Raw genomic sequence first — 26,164 nt, 5'->3', positions numbered from 1 at the left:
TCCCTTACCTGGTCCCCTACCTGGTCCCCTACCTAGTCCTTTCCCTGGTCCCCTACCTAGTCCCTTACCTGGTCCCCTACCTAGTCCTTTCCCTGGTCCCCTACCTAGTCCTTTCCCTGGTCCCCTACCTAGTCCTTTCCCTGGTCCCCTACCTAGTCCTTTCCCTGGTCCCCTACCTAGTCCTTTACCTGGTCCTTTCCCTGGTCCCCTACCTAGTCCCTTACCTGGTCCCCTACCTGGTCCCCTACCTAGTCCTTTCCCTGGTCCCCTACCTAGTCCTTTACCTGGTCCTTTCCCTGGTCCCCTACCTAGTCCTTTCCCTGGTCCCCTACCTAGTCCTTTACCTGGTCCTTTCCCTGGTCCCCTACCTGGTCCTCTACCTCGTCCTTTACCTGGTCCTTTCCCTGGTCCCCTACCTAGTCCTTTCCCTGGTCCCCTACCTAGTCCTTTCCCTGGTCCCCTACCTAGTCCTTTCCCTGGTCCCCTACCTAGTCCTTTCCCTGGTCCCCTACCTGGTCCTCTACCTCGTCCTTTACCTGGTCCTTTCCCTGGTCCCCTACCTAGTCCTTTCCCTGGTCCCCTACCTAGTCCTTTCCCTGGTCCCCTACCTAGTCCTTTCCCTGGTGCCCTACCTGTCCTTTCCCTGGTCCCCTACCTAGTCCTTTCCCTGGTCCCCTACCTAGTCCTTTCCCTGGTCCCCTACCTAGTCCTTTACCTGGTCCCCTACCTAGTCCTTTACCTGGTCCCCTACCTGGTACTTTACCTGTAGACTTTTCCACAGAAGCCCCGTAAGGCCAGGGCTCCTTGTTCTGCTGACGTTCCTGTCGTCAGCGCTGATGCCCCTGCCCATCATGATGAATTCAGACGGCGTTGTCATGACAACACACCGACAGGAAGTCTTTCTGACCAAGGACAGCGGAGAGGAAGTGTCTTACACAGAAAGCCCTTCAGCTTTGGTCAAACAGTTCTTGGGAAATTCTTCTATTTAAGAGAGACAAAATGAAAGCTGCTGCTCTTAGCGGAAGCTGTGTGTGTTGCGTGCTGTACACCAGGACACGCCTCCTTGTACATTTTAGGACTTTTTCCTGCAGCGGGTGACCGTAATTATTCGTTTAGCTTGGTCTCGTTAGTACAGCTGTTTTTAGCTGGCCAACGGTGAATAAATAATTTTGTCTTCCAGGCCTTGCAGGCTCCCGCCTGCCATGAGAACATGGTGAAGGTTGGAGGCTATATCCTGGGGGAGTTTGGTAACCTGATTGCTGGTGACCCGCGGTCCAGGTATGTTGGTTTCTGTTTCAAATGGTGATGCAGGCTGTGAGGTTGACGTGTAACCCTGATGTTGTCTCTTCCAGCCCCCTGGTTCAGTTCAACCTGCTCCACTCCAAGTTCCACCTGTGCTCCGTGCCCACGCGGGCCCTACTGCTGTCGGCCTACATCAAGTTCATAAACCTGTTTCCAGAGACCAAGGCCACCATCCAGGAGGTGCTTCGCTGTGACAGCCAGATCCGTAATTCAGACGTGGAGCTCCAACAGCGTGCCGTGGAGTACCTGAAGCTCTCTTCCATTGCCAGCACCGATGTCTTGGTAGGCAGCATCACACAGTCCTCTGCAGCCTGTCCTGTTGCCACCATGTGAGAATTTAACCAGTCTTCACATCTCCTTCTTTTCCACCCAGGCCACTGTCTTGGAGGAGATGCCTCCTTTCCCAGAGAGGGAGTCCTCCATCTTGGCCAAGCTGAAGAAGAAGAAGGGTCCAGGAGCCGTCTCTGTGACGGAGCTCGAGGACGGCAAACGGGAGGGCGGGGAGTTAAACGGAGGGGCCGACCGAGGGCCAGACACATCCGTCATGGCTGCTTCTAACGCTGTAAGCACAACTTGCAATGAATCCTCCTCCTGCTGTGGAACGGACAACATACAACCTCCCCTGAACAAATTACTTACTTTTACTGGATTACTTACTTTTATTTAACTGTTGCAGTTACTTTCATGAGAATATTAGATTAGTATCATCGTATCATCCGTTACTTTCATATGTCATCCTGCGATCCACACTGGACCCTTTAGCGGCCCTGTTTTGGTCCCTGCGCTGTATGTTTGACACCCTGATCATGTATATATTGGTGTGACAAAGTAGGACTGAGTTGGATGTTGTTTTCCAGTCCACTCCGTCTCCATCAGCTGACCTGCTGGGGATTCGTTCTGCTGCTCCGGTCAGCGCTGCTCCGGCCAGCGCCGGCAGCCTGTTGGTGGACGTGTTCTCGGAGGCGGGGCCTGCTGCACCCTCTGCTGCTGTGAATGACGACGGCTTTCTGAGGTGAACAGTCACATCCTTCTTTGTCCAGGAAGTGTCCATGTGTTTTGTGAAAGGTGCCGTATAATTTTAGTCTTGTGATTTATTATAAGTTGAATGTAAAGCAGAATGTGGAACTCGTCTCAAAGCGTACACCCCGATAAGAAGCCTGGAAGGTAATAGTTGAGGAACAATTCTTCACCGTCACATTAACATTCACTCAGAAATGCAGTGAGATTGCCACTTCTCCTGCTGTAACTGTCAGGTGAAGCAGAAATGGCCTCACTTCTATAAACCACTTTATGTTCCTATTTAAACGTGCATGAAGTAATACAGCCAGTTTTCCTCTTTAACATTTAGAAACCATCCGGAAAAAGGAGGTTCCTCTAATCTTCTGCTGTTGTTCATTAACCACGGCATCTTGGAGACTGTGCAGCTTTAACATGTCTTTGTTGTTGTGGCTCTCTGTCTGTCTTTGCTTTATCTTTGTCTGAGGCAGACCTGTCAACCTGAAGGCATGGTGGGCTTCACGTTTAACTCTGGAAACAACCAGTGAGGGTTTCTGCTTGAGTCCGTGCTGGATGGAGGCAAACCTACATTTATAGAAGTTACAGATATATAAAAGTGCAGGTTTGTAGGGATGCACCAGCCTTTAGCTTAGCTTGGCTGCGTCACTGGAGGCGACAGCTCCTGACGTCGTTCCAACGCTCTCTGACCTCCTTCCTGTTAAACTACCATCAAATAAAGGCAACTAGAGCACAAAAATCCTTCAAATAAATCAGAAACCTGCATTGCTAATAACTGAGAATGTCCTATTAGATGACAATAAAACAAAGTTCAGGAAATTCAAACTATTTATCTTTTCAGCACAGTCTGAATTCCTGTCTGTTCCCAGTCCAAACAGGAGGAGCCTGAACCAAGTTACTTTAACAGGAGGCCTTCATCAAGCACAGAAACGGCAATAAAATAGTCTTAATTCAATATTTTTTTCTTTGTTTTCATGAATTATTTAAAATTCTGACATTCAACCGCTTTGTAGGATTTTAACCCTTAAATTTAGTTTGATTACATAAATTTGAGTTATTCTTTAAAAATAAGTAATTTTCTAGGTAATGAATGTCTGAGGGGACAGTCTAAGGGACAGGTTTAAAACCATTCATTCTTTCATCTCGCTGCTGTTCCAGTTAAAAACCATTCATCAGAATGTAATGTGGAAGATGGGTGGGGTACCTGGCATTTTAACTGGATTTAACCAGATTCAGATGGTTTTGCAGGGTAGTCGGATGCAGCCAGAGGGAGCTCAGACAGATTCATTTGTCTTATCATTTACATGTGAATAAGAAATACCGGAATAAATAAACATGAAAATCTAGTCTCCTTTGGGCGAAAGGAATTAAGATGTCTGATCCATTTAGGTCAATGAGTTTACCTCGCTGTATATATACAGGTTTGGCCTCCCCTCACATGATGCAGGTGTACATACCGGCTCTCACGTTTACCTGCATCTCGTCTGCTGGCCTGATAACTCCCGAGTCGACCCTATAGACCTCTGTCCCAGTGACGTCCCGTATCGGCCAGAGTCTGGGCCAGTCGACCCTATAGACCTCCGTCCCAGTGACGTCCCGTATCGGCCAGAGACTGGGCCAGTCGACCCTATAGACCTCCGTCCCAGTGACGTCCCGTATCGGCCAGAGTCTGGGCCAGTCGACCCTATAGACCTCCGTCCCAGTGACGTCCCGTATCGGCCAGAGACGGGGCCAGTCGACCCTATAGACCTCCGTCCCAGTGACGTCCCGTATCGGCCAGAGACTGGGCCAGTCGACCCTATAGACCTCCGTCCCAGTGACGTCCCGTATCGGCCAGAGACTGGGCCAGTCGACCCTATAGACCTCCGTCCCAGTGACGTCCCGTATCGGCCAGAGACGGGGCCAGTCGACCCTATAGACCTCCGTCCCAGTGACGTCCCGTATCGGCCAGAGACTGGGCCAGTCGACCCTATAGACCTCCGTCCCAGTGACGTCCTGTATCGGCCAGAGACTGGGCCAGTCGACCCTATAGACCTCCGTCCCAGTGACGTCCCGTATCGGCCAGAGACTGGGCCAGTCGACCCTATAGACCTCCGTCCCAGTGACGTCCCGTATCGGCCAGAGTCTGGGCCAGTCGACCCTATAGACCTCCGTCCCAGTGACGTCCCGTATCGGCCAGAGACTGGGCCAGTCGACCCTATAGACCTCCGTCCCAGTGACGTCCCGTATCGGCCAGAGTCTGGGCCAGTCGACCCTATAGACCTCCGTCCCAGTGACGTCCCGTATCGGCCAGAGACGGGGCCAGTCGACCCTATAGACCTCCGTCCCAGTGACGTCCCGTATCGGCCAGAGACTGGGCCAGTCGACCCTATAGACCTCCGTCCCAGTGACGTCCCGTATCGGCCAGAGACTGGGCCAGTCGACCCTATAGACCTCCGTCCCAGTGACGTCCCGTATCGGCCAGAGACTGGGCCAGTCGACCCTATAGACCTCCGTCCCAGTGACGTCCCGTATCGGCCAGAGTCTGGGCCAGTCGACCCTATAGACCTCCGTCCCAGTGACGTCCCGTATCGGCCAGAGACTGGGCCAGTCAACCCTATACACCTCCGTCCCAGTGACGTCCCGTATCGGCCAGAGACTGGGCCAGTCGACCCTATAGACCTCCGTCCCAGTGACGTCCCGTATCGGCCAGAGTCTGGGCCAGTCGACCCTATAGACCTCCGTCCCAGTGACGTCCCGTATCGGCCAGAGACTGGGCCAGTCGACCCTATAGACCTCCGTCCCAGTGACGTCCCGTATCGGCCAGAGACTGGGCCAGTCGACCCTATAGACCTCCGTCCCAGTGACGTCCCGTATCGGCCAGAGACTGGGCCAGTCGACCCTATAGACCTCCGTCCCAGTGACGTCCCGTATCGGCCAGAGACTGGGCCAGTCGACCCTATAGACCTCCGTCCCAGTGACGTCCCGTATCGGCCAGAGTCTGGGCCAGTCGACCCTATAGACCTCCGTCCCAGTGACGTCCCGTATCGGCCAGAGACTGGGCCAGTCGACCCTATAGACCTCCGTCCCAGTGACGTCCCGTATCGGCCAGAGTCGGGGCCAGTCGACCCTATAGACCTCCGTCCAAGTGACGTCCCGTATCGGCCAGAGTCGGGGCCAGTCGACCCTATAGACCTCCGTCCCAGTGACGTCCCGTATCGGCCAGAGACGGGGCCAGTCGACCCTATAGACCTCCGTCCCAGTGACGTCCCGTATCGGCCAGAGACTGGGCCAGTCGACCCTATAGACCTCCGTCCCAGTGACGTCCCGTATCGGCCAGAGTCGGGGCCAGTCGACCCTATAGACCTCCGTCCTAGTGACGTCCCGTATCGGCCAGAGACGGGGCCAGTCGACCCTATAGACCTCCGTCCCAGTGACGTCCCGTATCGGCCAGAGTCGGGGCCAGTCGACCCTATAGACCTCCGTCCCAGTGACGTCCCGTATCGGCCAGAGACGGGGCCAGTCGACCCTATAGACCTCCGTCCCAGAGACGGGGCCAGTCGACCCTATAGACCTCCGTCCCAGAGACGGGGCCAGTCGACCCTATAGACCTCCGTCCCAGAGACGGGGCCAGTCGACCCTATAGACCTCCGTCCCAGAGACGGGGCCAGTCGACCCTATAGACCTCCGTCCCAGTGACGTCCCGTATCGGCCAGAGTCTGGGCCAGTCGACCCTATAGACCTCCGTCCCAGTGACGTCCCGTATCGGCCAGAGACGGGGCCAGTCGACCCTATAGACCTCCGTCCCAGTGACGTCCCGTATCGGCCAGAGACTGGGCCAGTCGACCCTATAGACCTCCGTCCCAGTGACGTCCCGTATCGGCCAGAGACTGGGCCAGTCGACCCTATAGACCTCCGTCCCAGTGACGTCCCGTATCGGCCAGAGACTGGGCCAGTCGACCCTATAGACCTCCGTCCCAGTGACGTCCCGTATCGGCCAGAGTCTGGGCCAGTCGACCCTATAGACCTCCGTCCCAGTGACGTCCCGTATCGGCCAGAGACGGGGCCAGTCGACCCTATAGACCTCCGTCCCAGTGACGTCCCGTATCGGCCAGAGACTGGGCCAGTCGACCCTATAGACCTCCGTCCCAGTGATGTCCCGTATCGGCCAGAGACTGGGCCAGTCGACCCTATAGACCTCCGTCCCAGTGACGTCCCGTATCGGCCAGAGTCTGGGCCAGTCGACCCTATAGACCTCCGTCCCAGTGACGTCCCGTATCGGCCAGAGACTGGGCCAGTCGACCCTATAGACCTCCGTCCCAGTGACGTCCCGTATCGGCCAGAGACGGGGCCAGTCGACCCTATAGACCTCCGTCCCAGTGACGTCCCGTATCGGCCAGAGACGGGGCCAGTCGACCCTATAGACCTCCGTCCCAGTGACGTCCCGTATCGGCCAGAGACTGGGCCAGTCGACCCTATAGACCTCCGTCCCAGTGACGTCCCGTATCGGCCAGAGACGGGGCCAGTCGACCCTATAGACCTCCGTCCCAGTGACGTCCCGTATCGGCCAGAGACTGGGCCAGTCGACCCTATAGACCTCCGTCCCAGTGACGTCCCGTATCGGCCAGAGACTGGGCCAGTCAACCCTATACACCTCCGTCCCAGTGACGTCCCGTATCGGCCAGAGACTGGGCCAGTCGACCCTATAGACCTCCGTCCCAGTGACGTCCCGTATCGGCCAGAGTCTGGGCCAGTCGACCCTATAGACCTCCGTCCCAGTGACGTCCCGTATCGGCCAGAGACTGGGCCAGTCGACCCTATAGACCTCCGTCCCAGTGACGTCCCGTATCGGCCAGAGACTGGGCCAGTCGACCCTATAGACCTCCGTCCCAGTGACGTCCCGTATCGGCCAGAGACGGGGCCAGTCGACCCTATAGACCTCCGTCCCAGTGACGTCCCGTATCGGCCAGAGACTGGGCCAGTCGACCCTATAGACCTCCGTCCCAGTGACGTCCCGTATCGGCCAGAGTCTGGGCCAGTCGACCCTATAGACCTCCGTCCCAGTGACGTCCCGTATCGGCCAGAGACGGGGCCAGTCGACCCTATAGACCTCCGTCCCAGTGACGTCCCGTATCGGCCAGAGACTGGGCCAGTCGACCCTATAGACCTCCGTCCCAGTGACGTCCCGTATCGGCCAGAGACTGGGCCAGTCGACCCTATAGACCTCCGTCCCAGTGACGTCCCGTATCGGCCAGAGACTGGGCCAGTCGACCCTATAGACCTCCGTCCCAGTGACGTCCCGTATCGGCCAGAGTCTGGGCCAGTCGACCCTATAGACCTCCGTCCCAGTGACGTCCCGTATCGGCCAGAGACTGGGCCAGTCAACCCTATAGACCTCCGTCCCAGTGACGTCCCGTATCGGCCAGAGACTGGGCCAGTCGACCCTATAGACCTCCGTCCCAGTGACGTCCCGTATCGGCCAGAGTCTGGGCCAGTCGACCCTATAGACCTCCGTCCCAGTGACGTCCCGTATCGGCCAGAGACTGGGCCAGTCGACCCTATAGACCTCCGTCCCAGTGACGTCCCGTATCGGCCAGAGACTGGGCCAGTCGACCCTATAGACCTCCGTCCCAGTGACGTCCCGTATCGGCCAGAGACTGGGCCAGTCGACCCTATAGACCTCCGTCCCAGTGACGTCCCGTATCGGCCAGAGACTGGGCCAGTCGACCCTATAGACCTCCGTCCCAGTGACGTCCCGTATCGGCCAGAGTCTGGGCCAGTCGACCCTATAGACCTCCGTCCCAGTGACGTCCCGTATCGGCCAGAGACTGGGCCAGTCGACCCTATAGACCTCCGTCCCAGTGACGTCCCGTATCGGCCAGAGTCGGGGCCAGTCGACCCTATAGACCTCCGTCCAAGTGACGTCCCGTATCGGCCAGAGTCGGGGCCAGTCGACCCTATAGACCTCCGTCCCAGTGACGTCCCGTATCGGCCAGAGACGGGGCCAGTCGACCCTATAGACCTCCGTCCCAGTGACGTCCCGTATCGGCCAGAGACTGGGCCAGTCGACCCTATAGACCTCCGTCCCAGTGACGTCCCGTATCGGCCAGAGTCGGGGCCAGTCGACCCTATAGACCTCCGTCCTAGTGACGTCCCGTATCGGCCAGAGACGGGGCCAGTCGACCCTATAGACCTCCGTCCCAGTGACGTCCCGTATCGGCCAGAGTCGGGGCCAGTCGACCCTATAGACCTCCGTCCCAGTGACGTCCCGTATCGGCCAGAGACGGGGCCAGTCGACCCTATAGACCTCCGTCCCAGAGACGGGGCCAGTCGACCCTATAGACCTCCGTCCCAGAGACGGGGCCAGTCGACCCTATAGACCTCCGTCCCAGAGACGGGGCCAGTCGACCCTATAGACCTCCGTCCCAGAGACGGGGCCAGTCGACCCTATAGACCTCCGTCCCAGTGACGTCCCGTATCGGCCAGAGTCTGGGCCAGTCGACCCTATAGACCTCCGTCCCAGTGACGTCCCGTATCGGCCAGAGACTGGGCCAGTCGACCCTATAGACCTCCGTCCCAGTGACGTCCCGTATCGGCCAGAGTCGGACTAGTCGGTGGGTGTTCAGCTGATGATCAGACTCCATGCTTTGGACCCGATTTGGACCTCCAGGAGTCCAACGTGGAAACAGACCTGAAGATTGCTGTTCAGAGATGCAGACCTCAGCGAGTTGACGTCGTAAAGGGTTAATCTGTTCGCCTCGGGTCTACAGCCACACACTTTACCTGACATGGTTAAGCCAGAGAGCACATGGTGTAAACTTCATGGTTGGCAGGTCTGCTTCAGGGTTTTCTTTAATCTTGCTCTGTATGTGACTGTCTTCTGTATTTTCTCTCCTTCCCTTTTCTCTTCTCTCCCTGTGTGTCTGTGTGTGTATGTGCGTGCGTGCGTGCGTGCGTGTGTGTGTGTGCGTGCGTGTGTCTGTTTGACCTGAATTTCTGTCTGCCGTCTTCGTCCGTGATTGGACATTGACAGAGATCTGGAACAGCCCACAGAGACCTCTGACTCCCTGTTGGTGGAGAGTTCTGGTGACTCAGAGTAAGGGCCCGGTAGTAAACTACAGACCTAGAAGTAGCCAGAAAACTGCCAACATGCTGACCCTCAGATGAACATGTCGTCCAGGGCTCCAGATGAACTTGGATGGAGAAGTAGCAGGCCGCATGCTGCCAGAATCAGCTGCTTCCAGTTAACTCAACACACCTTTACTTTATTCTAGTTTAGTTTTTGTAAAGGTCACGCTGTAATTAACGCACATTTGATCCTGAAGACAAAGTCGTCACCCTGTCAGAAACTTCTATGAAATATTTTGTATTAAAAAGTTTCACTTCATAATCTTTTGCTTTTTAACCCTTTCTGGCCCATTTATTAACGCTGTTTTTTATGGAAGAGACACCTGGAATGATCCAGGTAAAATACGTAGCTCTGAATATGACAGAAAAAGTTCCATCTGATGCACAGATATGTTAAAAATAGATGGCTAGTATGGAATCATAAATGGCATTTTTTCCTCATTTTAAATGGACATTTTGTCCTGTAGGATGAAATGTGTTTTGTTTTTTTTCTGCGCCCCAGACGGCGCCACACATCTTTTCAGGTTATCTTTCACCTGTATTCCAGTAGCATCAGCAAGGGGCTTTAAAGTGGAAAGTGCATAATTTCCCAGTATCTGTAGAGGGTTAAATGTGACACACTGAGTTGATTCCCTGCTGCAGGCAGCTGCTCTTCCATCCATCCATCCATCCATCCATCCGTGTGTCTGGTGTTCATGCATCAGACGCTTTCTGTTCTTGTGTAGATCTGCAGCCTGTGCTGATGATTCAGTTTAAAGAGCAGCAGATGACCTGCACAACGTCGATCCCACCCCGCGTAATGACGGCTAACGCTACCCATGGCGGTAACACCCTCGCTCTGCAGCTGTCTGATAAGATGACAGTTAACGTGTCTTTTATGTGGGTAAATGTGAGTGAGTAGTTGCGTCTGGAGCCCTGTATTATGAATATAACATGTATTCTGAGTAGGTGACTGTGTACATGCAGCATATATGTAGATTCCTTCAGAAATCACTCTCTAATGGTTCTGCCCTGCATCATCATGAGATGGAGGGACGTTCCTGGCCTTGCCTCTTTGTATTTGTTGTGTGCTACTTGTCCTCCCGCCATCTGCAGCCGTTCTCCAGGAAAATGCTCCGATCCCAAAGCATTTTCCACTGACAACACAGAGAACGCTTCACTGCTTCACTGGGGACATTAAAGGAATTGATTTCTTTTTGTTTCGTCCATCGTCACAACACCTTTACGTGCTTTTACATCTGCATGTCCAGAGAGTCAGTAAGGTTCCCTGCAGGTGGTGATGTTCCAGATACAGATGCAACACGCTGCTTGTGGAGCGCAGAGGAAAGTTGAGGCGAAGCAGAAACCAGTTCAGAACTGTCCAGCGTATTATTAAACCTGGAAGAATGGTGGGGAAGCATCGTCTTGTAGAAAGAAAACCATCCTGAACGACGTTAAACCCTGAGAAGGAAGTCCAGCGACTGAACAGCTGTGGAGCCAGAAGGAGACTACTGATCAGAGCCAGCAGAAAGACTGGATTCTGGAGCTGGAAGGAGGTCTTGTTGAGTCAGGATGAGTCCAAAGTTCCTCAGTGATGAAGCATCAGGATGAGAAGAGAGGCAGGGGAAGTCATGCTACTGTCATGCCGACTGTACAAGCCTGTCTGGGTTCAGGTCCTGGTCTGGGTTTACTTCCAAGTTCAGGTCTAGAGGTTCAGTTCTAGGTTCAGCTTCAGTTCCAGCTCACTGCCTGAATATCCTGAATGAGCCGGTTATTCCATCGTCCTCCAGGATTCATGTGACTCAGGTTGGTTGAGGGAACAGGAGGTATCAGAGTCCAGACCTGAACCCCATGGATGGTCTTTGGGATGGTCTGGAGAAGGCTTTGTGCTCTGGTCCGACTCTTCGTCGTCACTACAAGATAATGGGGGGGGGGGGGGGATGAAGGAAATAAATCTGCTCACGCTGTAGAAGCTTCCGGAGACGATGGCGCTGGATATGGACCAAGCAGATGTTAGGAGTTGTTTTGAGATAGAAACCGGGGTTTCAGGTGTTTTTCCATCCTACCAAAGCGGTCGTGAGGAAGATGAACCTCAAAAAGTTCTCCTTCTTTAAGGACCAGAAGTGGTCAAAAGTTTGGTCCCACATTCAGATTAAATGGCTGGAGTATTGGTGGATCTGTGAAGCGGCTGTATGTCTCACTGAGGCAGATCAATGGGACCAAACCTGGGGGTCACTGAGTCTCCAGACCAGTTTGTGTTGGAGCCAGGTGACTGAGGCATGCTGGGTTTCACGTCGCTAAATGCCGCTACACACAGCATGAACATTGCAGACAAAACTCTCTTTCATCAGTTACCTCTGAATTTGCATGCATGTAGAATAAACATTGTGTTGCCATGGAAACGTGGAAACAGCCTCCACACCTCAGCTGTATGTGCCACTGACCACTGGTGACCACTGTGACATGAAGTCACATGACTCATCCATTGCTCATGGTTACGGCCTGTTTCCATCACTTCCATCTCACGTTTGGTGAAAGCAGTCCTTCTGTTGGGTCACTCAGATCCAGAACCGGACCCGACATCTGTCACTGGGACAAAATACTGTCAGCTGACGGCGGGGCCGCGGGGGCGTCTGACTTGCAGTCGGGGGCGTAACAGGGCGGGGGTATCTGACGTGCAGTTGGGGGGCGTAACGGGACGGGGCGTCTGACGTGCAGTTGGGGGGCGTAACGGGACGGGGCGTCTGACGTGCAGTTGGGGGGCGTAACGGGACGGGGCGTCTGACGTGCAGTTGGGGGGCGTAACGGGACGGGGCGTCTGACGTGCAGTTGGGGGGCGTAACGGGACGGGGCGTCTGACGTGCAGTTGGGGGGCGTAACGGGACGGGGCGTCTGACGTGCAGTTGGGGGGCGTAACGGGACGGGGCGTCTGACGTGCAGTTGGGGGGCGTAACGGGACGGGGCGTCTGACGTGCAGTTGGGGGGCGTAACGGGACGGGGCGTCTGACGTGCAGTTGGGGGGCGTAACGGGACGGGGCGTCTGACGTGCAGTTGGGGGGCGTAACGGGACAGGGAGTCTGACCTGCAGTTGGGGGGCGTAACGGGACGGGGGCGTAACGGGACGGGGAGTCTGACGTGCAGTTGGGGGGCGTAACGGGACGGGGAGTCTGACGTGCAGTTGGGGGGCGTAACGGGACGGGGAGTCTGACGTGCAGTTGGGGGGCGTAACGGGATGGGGCATCTGACGTGCAGTTGGGGGGCGTAACGGGACGGGGAGTCTGACGTGCAGTTGGGGGGCATAACGGGACGGGGAGTCTGACGTGCAGTTGGGGGGCGTAACAGGACGGGGCGTCTGACGTGCAGTTGGGGGGCGTAACGGGACGGGGCATCTGACGTGCAGTTGGGGGGCGTAACGGGACGGGGCGTCTGATGGAAGTGACGGGTAAACGGAGCTCCACATTCAGCTGTTTCCTGGTGTTTCTGACTGCAGAAGCTGCATGAAGATTGATGTAATAAATATTGTGGAAATGAGTTTTAACTGCTTTTACTAACCAGCTCTGCTTTTTATTTTTATTTCTTTCTTCTTCATGCTGTTGCTTTGCTCCGTGTTGAAACGGCGTCCTCATCCCCCATCCCTGCTGATCTTCTCATATTGGTTTGTCCTGTTGGCTCTGTCTCCATCTCTTCTGTCCTGCATCTCTTCGTCCCGGGCTGTCCTGTGGTCTTTCAGCTCTGCTCCTCCCTCTGAGGATCCTGCTCCTCCTCTGTCTGAAGCAGACGAGCTTCTTAACAAGTAAGGTTTTTGTTTGTGTGTTTGTGATGGTTGTTGTCTCCATGCTAACTGACTGACAGACTGATGATAAATCAAACATTATTGACCCTTTTCTGTAAACGAGACCTCCTACATTCTGCCGTGTCTCTGCTTATGATGTTCAGCTACATGTCATCACCTCAGTAGGACACATTGCGCCAGCATGTCGAAACTAACCGTGTGCACAGAAACATACAAGTCTCGAATCTTCTTCCATCCTGCATCAGAAGCCAGAATTCGTTTACTGAGTCAGAATTCGTTGCCGTTGGCGGTGCCCAAACGAATCGGACTTCCTGGGCACACAGACGAGGCGCCCTGAACGTGATGCTTTGGGTAGAACTGCATTTCTGCACCAGGTGCTTTTCACCTGCACAGAAATAACTCCTCAGATGTTTTAACCTCCAAAGATATCCGGCTTTATAACTTCACTTTACCATTAGAGTCCAGTAGAGCAGACCAGTGAAGCAGGGATCTCCTCGTCCGGTGCTTCAGGTCCTGCAGCAACACGCCTAACTCAGCTGAAGGGTCATCAACAGACCGGTGCCAGATTTAACAGCAAGTCTGTTCCTGACAACTGGTTTAAATCAGCACATGTAATACCTGCAGGACACCGGCCCTCGAGGACCCGTTATGGAGATCCCTTCCCCAAGGCGTCCAGGCGGCCTGAATAAAATCTTGTAGTAAAACTATGAATTCAATTCAATTTCAATTCAACTTTATTTATATAGCGTCAAATCACGGCAATGCCATCTCAAGATGCTTTACAGACAGAGGGGAAAACATAATGAAGGCCAATTCATAACAGCCTATATAAGGAAACCAACAGATTGAGTTGAGTCCAACTCAGTCTCCCATCCTGAGCAAGCACACTGGCAACAGTGGGAAGGAAAAAACAGGAACTGCTACTCCCGGCCAGGGAGACCTGCTGAGACAGGAGACATACATGTTAATGATGCAACACTGTTATGGGGGGGGGGGGTAAAAGAAAGAGATAAAGAGAAAAAGAAAGAAGCTCAGTGTATCAGGAAATGTCCCTCAGCAGTCTAAACCTATAGCAGCATAACTAAGGGATGCTAACCATGAATGTGTGAAGAGTGTGTTGATTAGAAGTAGTGAGACGTTTTCCCTGCAGATTCCAGGGAAATGTAAAGATTATATGAAAATATCTGTTGCATTTAGTTTTGGTTGATAAAAGGTGATCAATGTGTTTGATTACTTGCATGAATGTAAACTGACTGTAGTATAAAATATGTAATCAGACCCCTCAGTGGAAATCCTGATGGTCATTTATCAGGTTGCATCCTGGGCTGTAACCTAAGGGCTAAGATGGCGGTTCTACCGCCCAGATTCTCCTTCCAGACACACTCCATCTCAGGAGGCAGCGCAGTCGATGCCGGCGGCGTCTAAGAGCTGTAAATACATGGTAGACGTCCGCCACAGTGGTCAGCACGGCCCCCGGGCTTTCTGCTGGTACTGCTCTGGTTGCTGCCACTGCAAACACATCCAGCTGTGTGGAGAACATCCACCAGACTACAGCAAGCTCTGAAACATTAAAAAGAAATGATGCTGCAACACGCTCAGCACTGGAAGTCTTTGCTGTGTTTTCAAACAAAGCTAAACGAAAGCCCGACGTCTGGCAGAAGGCTGATAAACATGAAGCATAACACGGCGAACGCAGGGCTGTCAGACGGCTCCACACTGATGTGGTCGTACGTTCCACAGCCAGAGCAAGAGCAGGCGGCTTCTGATGCACAGACTGAGGGTTCTGCGTTCAGGTCTCAAACGGCTCACTAAAAGCTCACTGTTCTCTCATCAGGTTCTAGCATCTTGTTCTCTCATCAGGTTCTAGCATCTTGTTCTCTCATCAGGTTCTAGCATCTTGTTCTCTCATCAGGTTCTAGCATCTTGTTCTCTCATCAGGTTCTAGCATCTTGTTCTCTCATCAGGTTCTAGCATCTTGTTCTCTCATCAGCTTCTAGCATCTTGTTCTCTGATCAGGTTCTAGCATCTTGTTCTCTCATCAGGTTCTAGCATCTTGTTCTCTCATCAGCTTCTAGCATCTTGTTCTCTCATCAGGTTCTAGCATCTTGTTCTCTCATCAGGTTCTAGCATCTTGTTCTCTCATCAGCTTCTAGCATCTTGTTCTCTCATCAGGTTCTAGCATCTTGTTCTCTGATCAGGTTCTAGCATCTTGTTCTCTCATCAGCTTCTAGCATCTTGTTCTCTCATCAGGTTCTAGCATCTTGTTCTCTCATCAGGTTCTAGCATCTTGTTCTCTCATCAGCTTCTAGCATCTTGTTCTCTCATCAGGTTCTAGCATCTTGTTCTCTCATCAGGTTCTAGCATCTTGTTCTCTCATCAGCTTCTAGCATCTTGTTCTCTCATCAGGTTCTAGCATCTTGTTCTCTCATCAGGTTCTAGCATCTTGTTCTCTGATCAGGTTCTAGCATCTTGTTCTCTCATCAGGTTCTAGCATCTTGTTCTCTCATCAGCTTCTAGCATCTTGTTCTCTCATCAGGTTCTAGCATCTTGTTCTCTCATCAGGTTCTAGCATCTTGTTCTCTCATCAGCTTCTAGCATCTTGTTCTCTCATCAGGTTCTAGCATCTTGTTCTCTCATCAGGTTCTAGCATCTTGTTCTCTCATCAGCTTCTAGCATCTTGTTCTCTCATCAGGTTCTAGCATCTTGTTCTCTCATCAGGTTCTAGCATCTTGTTCTCTCATCAGGTTCTAGCATCTTGTTCTCTCATCAGCTTCTAGCATCTTGTTCTCTCATCAGGTTCTAGCATCTTGTTCTCTCATCAGGTTCTAGCATCTTGTTCTCTCATCAGCTTCTAGCATCTTGTTCTCTCATCAGGTTCTAGCATCTTGTTCTCTCATCAGGTTCTAGCATCTTGTTCTCTCATCAGCTTCTAGCATCTTGTTCTCTCATCAGGTTCTAGCATCTTGTTCTCTCATCAGGTTCTAGCATCTTGTTCTCTCATCAGGTTCTAGCATCTTGTTCTCTGATCAGGTTCTAGCATCTTGTTCTCTGATCAGGTTCTAGCATCTTGTTCTCTCATCAGGTTCTAGCATCTTGTTCTCTCATCAGCTTCTAGCATCTTGTTCTCTCATCAGGTTCTAGCATCTTGTTCTCTCATCAGCTTCTAGCATCTTGTTCTCTGATCAGGTTCTAGCATCTTGTTCTCTCATCAGGTTCTAGCATCTTGTTCTCTCATCAGCTTCTAGCATCTTGTTCTCTCATCAGGTTCTAGCATCTTGTTCTCTCATCAGGTTCTAGCATCTTGTTCTCTGATCAGGTTCTAGCATCTTGTTCTCTCATCAGGTTCTAGCATCTTGTTCTCTCATCAGGTTCTAGCATCTTGTTCTCTGATCAGGTTCTAGCATCTTGTTCTCTGATCAGGTTCTAGCATCTTGTTCTCTCATCAGGTTCTAGCATCTTGTTCTCTCATCAGGTTCTAGCATCTTGTTCTCTGATCAGGTTCTAGCATCTTGTTCTCTCATCAGGTTCTAGCATCTTGTTCTCTCATCAGGTTCTAGCATCTTGTTCTCTGATCAGGTTCTAGCATCTTGTTCTCTCATCAGGTTCTAGCATCTTGTTCTCTCATCAGGTTCTAGCATCTTGTTCTCTGATCAGGTTCTAGCATCTTGTTCTCTGATCAGGTTCTAGCATCTTGTTCTCTGATCAGGTTCTAGCATCTTGTTCTCTCATCAGCTTCTAGCATCTTGTTCTCTCATCAGGTTCTAGCATCTTGTTCTCTCATCAGGTTCTAGCATCTTCTCTCATCAGGTTCTAGCATCTTGTTCTCTCATCAGGTTCTAGCATCTTGTTCTCTCATCAGGTTCTAGCATCTTGTTCTCTGATCAGGTTCTAGCATCTTGTTCTCTGATCAGGTTCTAGCATCTTGTTCTCTGATCAGGTTCTAGCATCTTGTTCTCTGATCAGGTTCTAGCATCTTGTTCTCTGATCAGGTTCTAGCATCTTGTTCTCTGATCAGGTTCTAGCATCTTGTTCTCTGATCAGGTTCTAGCATCTTGTTCTCTGATCAGGTTCTAGCATCTTGTTCTCTCATCAGGTTCTAGCATCTTGTTCTCTCATCAGGTTCTAGCATCTTGTTCTCTCATCAGGTTCTAGCATCTTGTTCTCTGATCAGGTTCTAGCATCTTGTTCTCTGATCAGGTTCTAGCATCTTGTTCTCTGATCAGGTTCTAGCATCTTGTTCTCTGATCAGGTTCTAGCATCTTGTTCTCTGATCAGGTTCTAGCATCTTGTTCTCTGATCAGGTTCTAGCATCTTGTTCTCTGATCAGGTTCTAGCATCTTGTTCTCTGATCAGGTTCTAGCATCTTGTTCTCTGATCAGGTTCTAGCATCTTGTTCTCTGATCAGGTTCTAGCATCTTGTTCTCTGATCAGGTTCTAGCATCTTGTTCTCTGATCAGGTTCTAGCATCTTGTTCTCTCATCAGGTTCTAGCATCTTGTTCTCTGATCAGGTTCTAGTCCAAACTGTGACAACAGTTCATGTTGAGGGCAACCTCTACTGGTGCTTTCCTCAGATATGACTTTTACAGAAATCCCACTAAGATGTCAAAGGTTGAATCAAAAAGGCATTTTTATCGAGTGTGATTCTGAAACCACAGATGCTGCGACATGTTCGAGCTTTCACAGTCATGATGCGACCACAGTGACATCTGGCAACCGTCTCTGAACCAGTTCTATCATTCCACAGGTTTGTCTGCAAGAACAACGGAGTTCTGTTTGAGAATCAGCTGCTGCAGATCGGCATCAAGTCAGAGTATCGTCAGAATCTGGGTGAGTTTTCTTTGTGTTGGGAGATGTTGGTCCACATGGGGGCACACTGTAGACCTGGTTCCAAGAGGAGATGGTCCAGAGACTGCTGTGAACAGCTGGATGTTCCTCATTCTGGTCTGTGTTCAGCTCGAATGGGCTTATTTCTGTTCTGACGCGTTTCTTTTGGCCGTACCATCTTCAGTCATAACATGATTCTTTTTCATTTGGAGTCGGTTTATTTTTACCGTGACATCTCTTCTTTCCTGTGTCCTCCTCAGGGAGAATGTACCTGTTTTACGGGAACAAGACGTCGGTGCAGTTTGCCAGTTTCACCACCACTGTGACCTGTCCTGGAGAGCTCCAGTCTCATATCCTGCAGACATGTCCAGAAAACACTTGCAGCCATCCATTTTTCACTGCCAAACTCAGTAGTCCACCACTTATCAGTCGCTGGCTGATTATACCCCTAGCAAAGGTTTTGTCGGGGGGGGAGGGGCCTCCCGACAGGTAACACACTGGCACCTGGACACCAGGCCAGGGCTGGGCGGCGTCTGAATGTGAACTTAGATGTTCAGGCGTGGCGTGTCCTCGGCCCCGTGGCGTGTCCTCCGCATGTGGCGTGTCCTCGGCCCCGTGGCGTGTCCTCCGCATGTGGCGTGTCCTCGGCCCCGTGGCGTGTCCTCCGCATGTGGCGTGTCCTCGGCCCCGTGGCGTTTCCTCGGCCCCGTGGCGTGTCCTCGGCCCCGTGGCGTGTCCTCCGCATGTGGCGTGTCCTCCATGTGTCCTCCAGCTTCACTGCGACCCTGAATTGGATTAAGCGGTTTAGAAAATGAATGACTGAGTTAAAGATGATAATGTCGCCTAGTTATGATGGATAGAGATGTTTTATACTGAAACATTTGGGACTGTCCAAATCACCTGGATGTGGTTGTCCTTGACGACTGGCTACAGCTCAATGTTCAGAGCAAACCAGTGGAACCACTGGTGGAGGGTGGAGCCCAGATACAACAGGTCCTCAACATCGAGTGTTTGACTGACTTCTCTGATGCTCCGCTGCTCAACATCAAGTTCAGGTAACCTTGCCAGCGAGACGCGCCGGTCTGAACCGTTCTGAGTGTTCGAGTTGTGGAGAGCAGCTTCAGTCTTTTGGGTTAAAGGAGGAGAGGACCATCAGCACAGTCCAATGCTGAGCAGAGTTTTGCTTTCTCTTCCCTTCAGATATGGAGGAGCTCTGCAGAACCTGACCCTCAAGCTGCCTGTGACCATCAACAAGTTTTTTCAGCCAACTGAAATGTCCTCACAAGACTTCTTCCAGCGCTGGAAACAGCTCAGCCAGTAAGTGTTGGAGGTCAGAATGTCTGTCAGGTCCTGTCCACACTAAGCTGAGGAGCCAGGTTGACGTCCTCCCACTAGGGTCAGGAACGTCCAGCTCTGATGGTCATGTGACCCTCCAGCTGGTCTACGGAGGTTTTCCAGCGTTTCTTTACAATCCAGACACAACATGTAGTGTTTATTCAGAGACTCTAGATGGTAAATCCACCATTATTTCTCACATCTTCATCACCATCACTACCATGTTGCTAAGAGACCTCTATTTTCACCTGGACATGATGATGAAGACACTTCCTGTCAGACTTTCCACCAATCAGAGAGCTTAAACTGACGGTAACGTCCAATCAGGAGCAGCCAAAGATCAACAAGTGATGAGAAAAGCAGGAAAATAATGATCCTCTATGGCTGGAATAAAGCCAAGAAGATGTTTGGGATGCAGCTGAGGTGGATTAAAAGGGAACGGGTGGACCAGAAATGTAACAAGACTTTTAATCTCCTTGTTCTTCTCTTTAGGCCTCAGCAAGAAGCACAAAAGATATTCAAGGCCAACCACGGCATGGACACAGAAGTACTCAAGGCAAAGGTAAACAGCACATCGGAGGTCCTTCTCCTGCTTTTCTCAGTTTCTCCAGCAATTTATTATAAAATGACGTATTTTTCAGGCCATAAGGCGCACGTTAAAATCGGTAGAATGTTGTGTGGTTTTAGTAAGCGCTCTGCGTGGCGGACCGTCAGACCATTTGCCCCCGTCATAGGGGAGTAATACGAGGAGAAAATGAAAAGAATGGCTGAGAGAGGTGTATGTAAAGAGACTGGATTGTTTTTTTTCACGCATCACCGTCTCCGCTGAACGCGTGCCCATATCACTGCTACGGTGAAAAATCTAGTAAAGCAAATGAATTCTGAGCTTCCATCATCCCGGGAGGACTAACGACAGAACTACAACCGCTGGACATTGGCGTGAACAGGCCGTTTAAAGTGAAGTTGCGAGCGTCATGGCAGCGATGGATGAGAGACGGCGAACACACCTTTACAGAGACTGGGAAGCGGTGTCGGGCGAGTTACGTCACCATGTGTGAGTGGGTGGTGGATGTCTGGGCTAATGTATCGTTGTCTGAGCTTTCCCAAAAGCTGGAATTGTTGCTGAACATCCACCCAGCAACGACTCCAACAACGAAGAGAGAGAACCCGCTATGCTTCATGGTGAATTTAATTCCGACACAGAAGATGAGGACTTTAACAGATTTGCTACAATGGACTGATTAAAAAAAGAAAAAAGTGCAAGTACTGTTTTGAATAAAGTTCAACCAAACTCCCTGTTTTACTTCAGTTGTAGCACGCGCCTAATAAGGGGCGTGAGAAAGTGCTTGTTTAAGACATAAAAGTCTTATGTCTGACCTGAAGTCAAAAGTGGCCTCCGTAATTCAGGCTGCGCCTTAGTGGCCCTGTGGCCAGAGGAATACGGTACCAGATTTCATCTTGGTGAAGTATTTCCATCTTCATGCTTTTCTGGTCCGCTGTTGTTTATTGTTGTTGTTTATTTATTATTCTCTGACTAGTCAAGAAAAAGGTTTAAAACAATTTAGTGTTTTAGGAATGTTTGTTTCTGTCTGTGTTTGCAGCTGCTGGGATTAGGAATGGCTCTGCTGGACAACGTTGATCCAAACCCGGAAAACTATGTTTGTGCTGGAGTCATTCAAACCAAGGGCCAGCAGGTGGGCTGTCTGCTCAGACTGGAGCCCAACGCACAGGCACAGGTAAGAACCACACTGGTACAGGCACGAAACACACACAGGCACAGGTACAAAACGCACAGGTAGAGGTACGAAACACACAGACACAGGTACAAACCGCACAGGTACGAACCGAACAGGTACGAAGCACACAGGTACAGGTACGAAACGCTCAGGTACGAAAACCACAGTTATGAAACGCACAGGTATGTACCACACAGGTACAGGTACGAAACGCACAGGTACAGGTACAAAACGCACAAGTAAGAAAACCAGTTACGAAACACACAGGTACAAACCACGCAGGTAGAGGTACAAAACGCACAGGTACAAAAACCATACAGGTACAGGTACGAAACGCACAGGTACGAACCACACTGGTACAGGTACGAAACACACAAGCACAAGTGCAAACCACGCAGGTAGAGGGACGAAACTCACAGGTACAAACCACACAGGCACAGGTATGAACCACACAGGTACAAATCACGCAGGCAGAGGTACGAAACGCACAGGTACAAACCACGCAGGTAGAGGTACGAACCACACAGGTACAAACCACGCACGTAGAGGTACGAAATGCACAGGTACAAACCACGCAGGTAGAGGTACGAACCACACAGGTACAAACCACGCACGTAGAGGTACGAAATGCACAGGTACAAACCACGCAGGTAGAGGGACGAAACTCACAGGTACAAACCACACAGGCACAGGTATGAACCACACAGGTACAAATCACGCAGGTAGAGGTACGAACCACACAGGTACAAACCACGCACGTAGAGGTACGAAATGCACAGGTACAAACCACGCAGGTAGAGGTACGAAACGCATAGGTACAAACCATGCAGGTAGAGGTACGATATGCACAGGTACAAAAACCACAGTTAAGAAACACACTGGTATGTACCACACAGGCACAGGTAGAGGTACGAAACGCACAGGTTCAAATCACGCAGATACGAAACGCACAGGTTCAAATCACGCAGGTACAGGTACGAAACGCACAGGTTCAAATCACGCAGGTACAGGTACGAAACGCACAGGTACAAAAACCACATTTATGTAACGCACAGGTATGTACCACACAGGTACAGGTATGAAAACCTCAGTTACGAAACGCACAGGTACAAACCACACAGGCACAGGTATGAACCACACAGGTACAGGTACGAAACACACAGTTATGAAACGCACAGGTCGGAAACATCTGGGAAAGGAGCATTCTGGCTGCTCTGCAGTCCTAGGTCTCGTTGCTGGGTTTAGTACGGTTCTGGCTTTCCCCTCGCTGAATGGACCGGCTTGTCTGGGAGTCCAGTTGTGTTGTGTTCACTGTCCCGGTGTGACTCTGATCTTTCCGCCTGCAGATGTACCGTCTGACTCTGCGCTGCAGCAAGTTCATGGTGTCGCGGCGTCTCTGTGAGCTGCTGGCCGAACAGTTCTAGAGGTTGTAGCTCTGCCGTGACCAGCGCTCCCACCATCCCCACCAGCGACCTGTCCCTCCAGCTGTCCTGCCACATCTTCCCTCCAACAAGAATCTTTGATTTAAAAAGGAAAAGAGAAAAACCGTGTAAAGTTCATAAGGGAACGCAGCCGCTGCCTCCTGCAGCAGCAGCAATATTATCCTCATTATCCTCGTCATGTTCTGATCCCACCTCTCCCTCACCATCATGATCCTGCTTTGGTTTATCTCTACCTGGTCTGTGTGTGTCTGCGTGTGTGTCTGTGTGTGTCTGTGTGTGTGTCTGCGTGTGTGTGTGTGTGCACGCACGAGAAATTTCATTTGTGGAACATTCCTGGGCAGTAAATTGGGAGAAGCTCTTAAATTTGCATGCGCGCGCGCACACACATACAAGCACATGCACGAGTTAAAGGCGCCCGTGATTGGCTGAGATGAGACCCGAGGGTTCCTGAAGCATTCCTGATCCCACCGCTGCAATCGTCCTCATTCCTGTCCTGCAGCCCTGCAACGAGCCTCCACCCCGTGTGTGTGTGTGTGTGTGTGTGTGTGTGTGTGTGTGTGTGTGTGTGTGTGTGTGTGGGTGTGTGTGTGTGTGCGTGCGTGGGTGCGTGCGTGCGTGCGTGCGTGCCAGTGAATCGTTGTTTCCGGAAACATTCCTGTCACGCTTGTTCGGAGTGCCGGCATCCCGGCTGCTCAGGTTAGAAGGATGGTGCAGAGCGGGCGCCATGGCAACGGAGGGGGCGGGGTCAGGCTTCAGGGGCGTTGCATCACAGCCGATCGCTTCGGCACTTAAATCCCAACAAACGAAAGGTGGTTTTATTCAAGCAAGATCTGCAAAGTGCTTCTTATCCACACTGAACCACCTGCTCCAACCGTTGCTCCGCCAAATGAGACGTGGCGGTCGGTGCCAGGTCGGCCTGTTCAACCAGCGATGTAGCGGCTGAGCAGCTGACATGTGGAGGACACGTCGGAACCCCGCCCCCCACCTACAGGGTCTCTGTAAATACTCCTGTGTGAAAGCCAGCGTGGCTGGAAGCAGCTGAGGAAGTCCTGGTCACGTGATAAATCAGGGTGTTGAACTTTATAGTGGAGTGTCGTCATTCTGTGAGTGTTTACATGAGTGTGTGTGCATGTGTGTGTGCGCGCGCACACTATCCACTAGCACATGAAACCTCGTGTATCGATGTTAACTGTCCAATACCTGTTAGAATTAAGATTTACTCTGTAATGAAAAAATGTGAAAGTAAAACTATGCCATATATCCCAGCAAGGCCTCCTGTCTTCTGTCACGATCAATACATCACATCTGCACATCTCTGATCAGTACGTCACATCTCTGATCAGTACGTCACATCACTGATCAGTACGTCACATCTCTGATCAGTACGTCACATCACTGATCACTACGTCACATCACTGATCAGTACGTCACATCTCTGATCAGTACGTCACATCTCTGATCAGTACGTCACATCACTGATCAATACGTCACATCTCTGATCAGTACGTCACATCTCTGATCAGTACGTCACATCTCTGATCAGTACGTCACATCACTGATCAATACGTCACATCTCTGATCAGTACGTCACATCTCTGATCACTACGTCACATCACTGATCAGTACGTCACATCTCTGATCAGTACGTCACATCTCTGATCACTACGTCACATCTCTGATCAGTACGTCACATCACTGATCACTACGTCACATCTCTGATCACTACGTCACATCTCTGATCAGTACGTCACATCACTGATCAGTACGTCACATCTCTGATCAGTACGTCACATCACTGATCAATACGTCACATCTCTGATCACTACGTCACATCTCTGATCACTACGTCACATCTCTGATCACTACGTCACATCTCTGATCAGTACGTCACATCACTGATCACTACGTCACATCTCTGATCACTACGTCACATCTCTGATCAGTACGTCACATCACTGATCAATACGTCACATCACTGATCAATACGTCACATCTCTGATCAGTACGTCACATCTCTGATCAGTACGTCACATCTCTGATCAGTACGTCACATCACTGATCAATAAGTCACATCACTGATCAGTACGTCACATCACTGATCAGTACGTCACATCTCTGATCAGTACGTCACATCACTGATCAATACGTCACATCTCTGATCAGTACGTCACATCTCTGATCAGTACGTCACATCTCTGATCACTACGTCACATCACTGATCACTACGTCACATCTCTGATCAGTACGTCACATCTCTGATCACTACGTCACATCACTGATCAATACGTCACATCTCTGATCAGTACGTCACATCTCTGATCAGTACGTCACATCTCTGATCAGTACGTCACATCTCTGATCAGTACGTCACATCTCTGATCAGTACGTCACATCTCTGATCAGTACGTCACATCTCTGATCACTACGTCACATCACTGATCAATACGTCACATCTCTGATCACTACGTCACATCACTGATCACTACGTCACATCTCTGATCACTACGTCACATCACTGATCAATACGTCACATCTCTGATCAGTACGTCACATCTCTGATCACTACGTCACATCTCTGATCACTACGTCACATCACTGATCAGTACGTCACATCTCTGATCACTACGTCACGTCTCTGATCAGTACGTCACATCACTGATCAGTACGTCACATCTCTGATCACTACGTCACATCACTGATCAGTACGTCACGTCTCTGATCAGTACGTCACATCTCTGATCACTACGTCACGTCTCTGATCAGTACGTCACATCACTGATCAGTACGTCACATCTCTGATCAGTACGTCACATCTCTGATCAGTACGTCACGTCTCTGATCAGTACGTCACATCACTGATCAGTACGTCACATCACTGATCAGTACGTCACATCTCTGATCAGTACGTCACATCTCTGATCAGTACGTCACATCTCTGATCACTACGTCACATCACTGATCAGTACGTCACATCACTGATCAGTACGTTACATCTCTGATCACTACGTCACATCACTGATCACTACGTCACATCACTGATCAGTACGTCACGTCTCTGATCAGTACGTCACATCTCTGATCAGTACGTCACATCACTGATCACTACGTCACATCACTGATCAGTACGTCACATCTCTGATCAGTACGTCACATCACTGATCAGTACGTCACATCTCTGATCAGTACGTCACATCACTGATCAGTACGTCACATCTCTGATCACTACGTCACATCACTGATCAGTACGTCACATCTCTGATCACTACGTCACATCACTGATCAGTACGTCACATCACTGATCAGTACGTCACATCACTGATCAATACGTCACATCACTGATCAGTACGTCACATCTCTGATCACTACGTCACATCACTGATCAGTACGTCACATCACTGATCAGTACGTCACATCACTGATCAATACGTCACATCTCTGATCAGTACGTCACATCACTGATCAGTACGTCACATCTCTGATCACTACGTCACATCTCTGATCAGTACGTCACATCTCTGATCAGTACGTCACATCACTGATCAGTACGTCACGTCTCTGATCAGTACGTCACATCTCTGATCAGTACGTCACATCACTGATCAGTACGTCACATCACTGATCAGTACGTCAC

At 51.0% G+C, this 26,164-nt stretch overlaps 1 protein-coding gene across 5 annotated transcripts in view; it reads left to right on the top strand.

The window, feature by feature from the left end:
* Positions 1–23,791, top strand: part of ap2a1 (adaptor related protein complex 2 subunit alpha 1) — a 54,655-nt gene extending 30,864 nt beyond the window's left edge. Inside the window, exons 10-22 of one of the 5 annotated variants that reach the window (XM_079252957.1) lie at positions 1,181–1,278; positions 1,353–1,584; positions 1,676–1,864; positions 2,160–2,314; positions 9,329–9,391; positions 13,133–13,195; positions 17,941–18,023; positions 18,281–18,372; positions 18,954–19,075; positions 19,221–19,337; positions 19,848–19,917; positions 20,957–21,091; positions 22,438–23,791. In XM_079252957.1, coding sequence (XP_079109083.1) covers positions 1,181–1,278; positions 1,353–1,584; positions 1,676–1,864; positions 2,160–2,314; positions 9,329–9,391; positions 13,133–13,195; positions 17,941–18,023; positions 18,281–18,372; positions 18,954–19,075; positions 19,221–19,337; positions 19,848–19,917; positions 20,957–21,091; positions 22,438–22,515 — 1,497 coding nt within the window. In that variant the 3' untranslated portion in view covers positions 22,516–23,791. Of the gene's footprint in view, positions 1–1,180; positions 1,279–1,352; positions 1,585–1,675; positions 1,865–2,159; positions 2,315–9,328; positions 9,392–13,132; positions 13,196–17,940; positions 18,024–18,280; positions 18,732–18,953; positions 19,076–19,220; positions 19,338–19,847; positions 19,918–20,956; positions 21,092–22,437 lie in introns of those variants that run through there. The other 4 variants (XM_079252958.1, XM_079252959.1, XM_079252955.1 and 1 more) reach the window with 4 other exon arrangements.
* Positions 23,792–26,164: the final 2,373 nt, after the last annotated feature.

Source organism: Telmatherina bonti (genome assembly GCF_933228915.1).
Source record: "Telmatherina bonti genome assembly, chromosome: 14".
Lineage (NCBI taxonomy): Eukaryota > Metazoa > Chordata > Actinopteri > Atheriniformes > Telmatherinidae > Telmatherina > Telmatherina bonti.
This window is presented reverse-complemented; position numbering and strand designations above follow the sequence as displayed.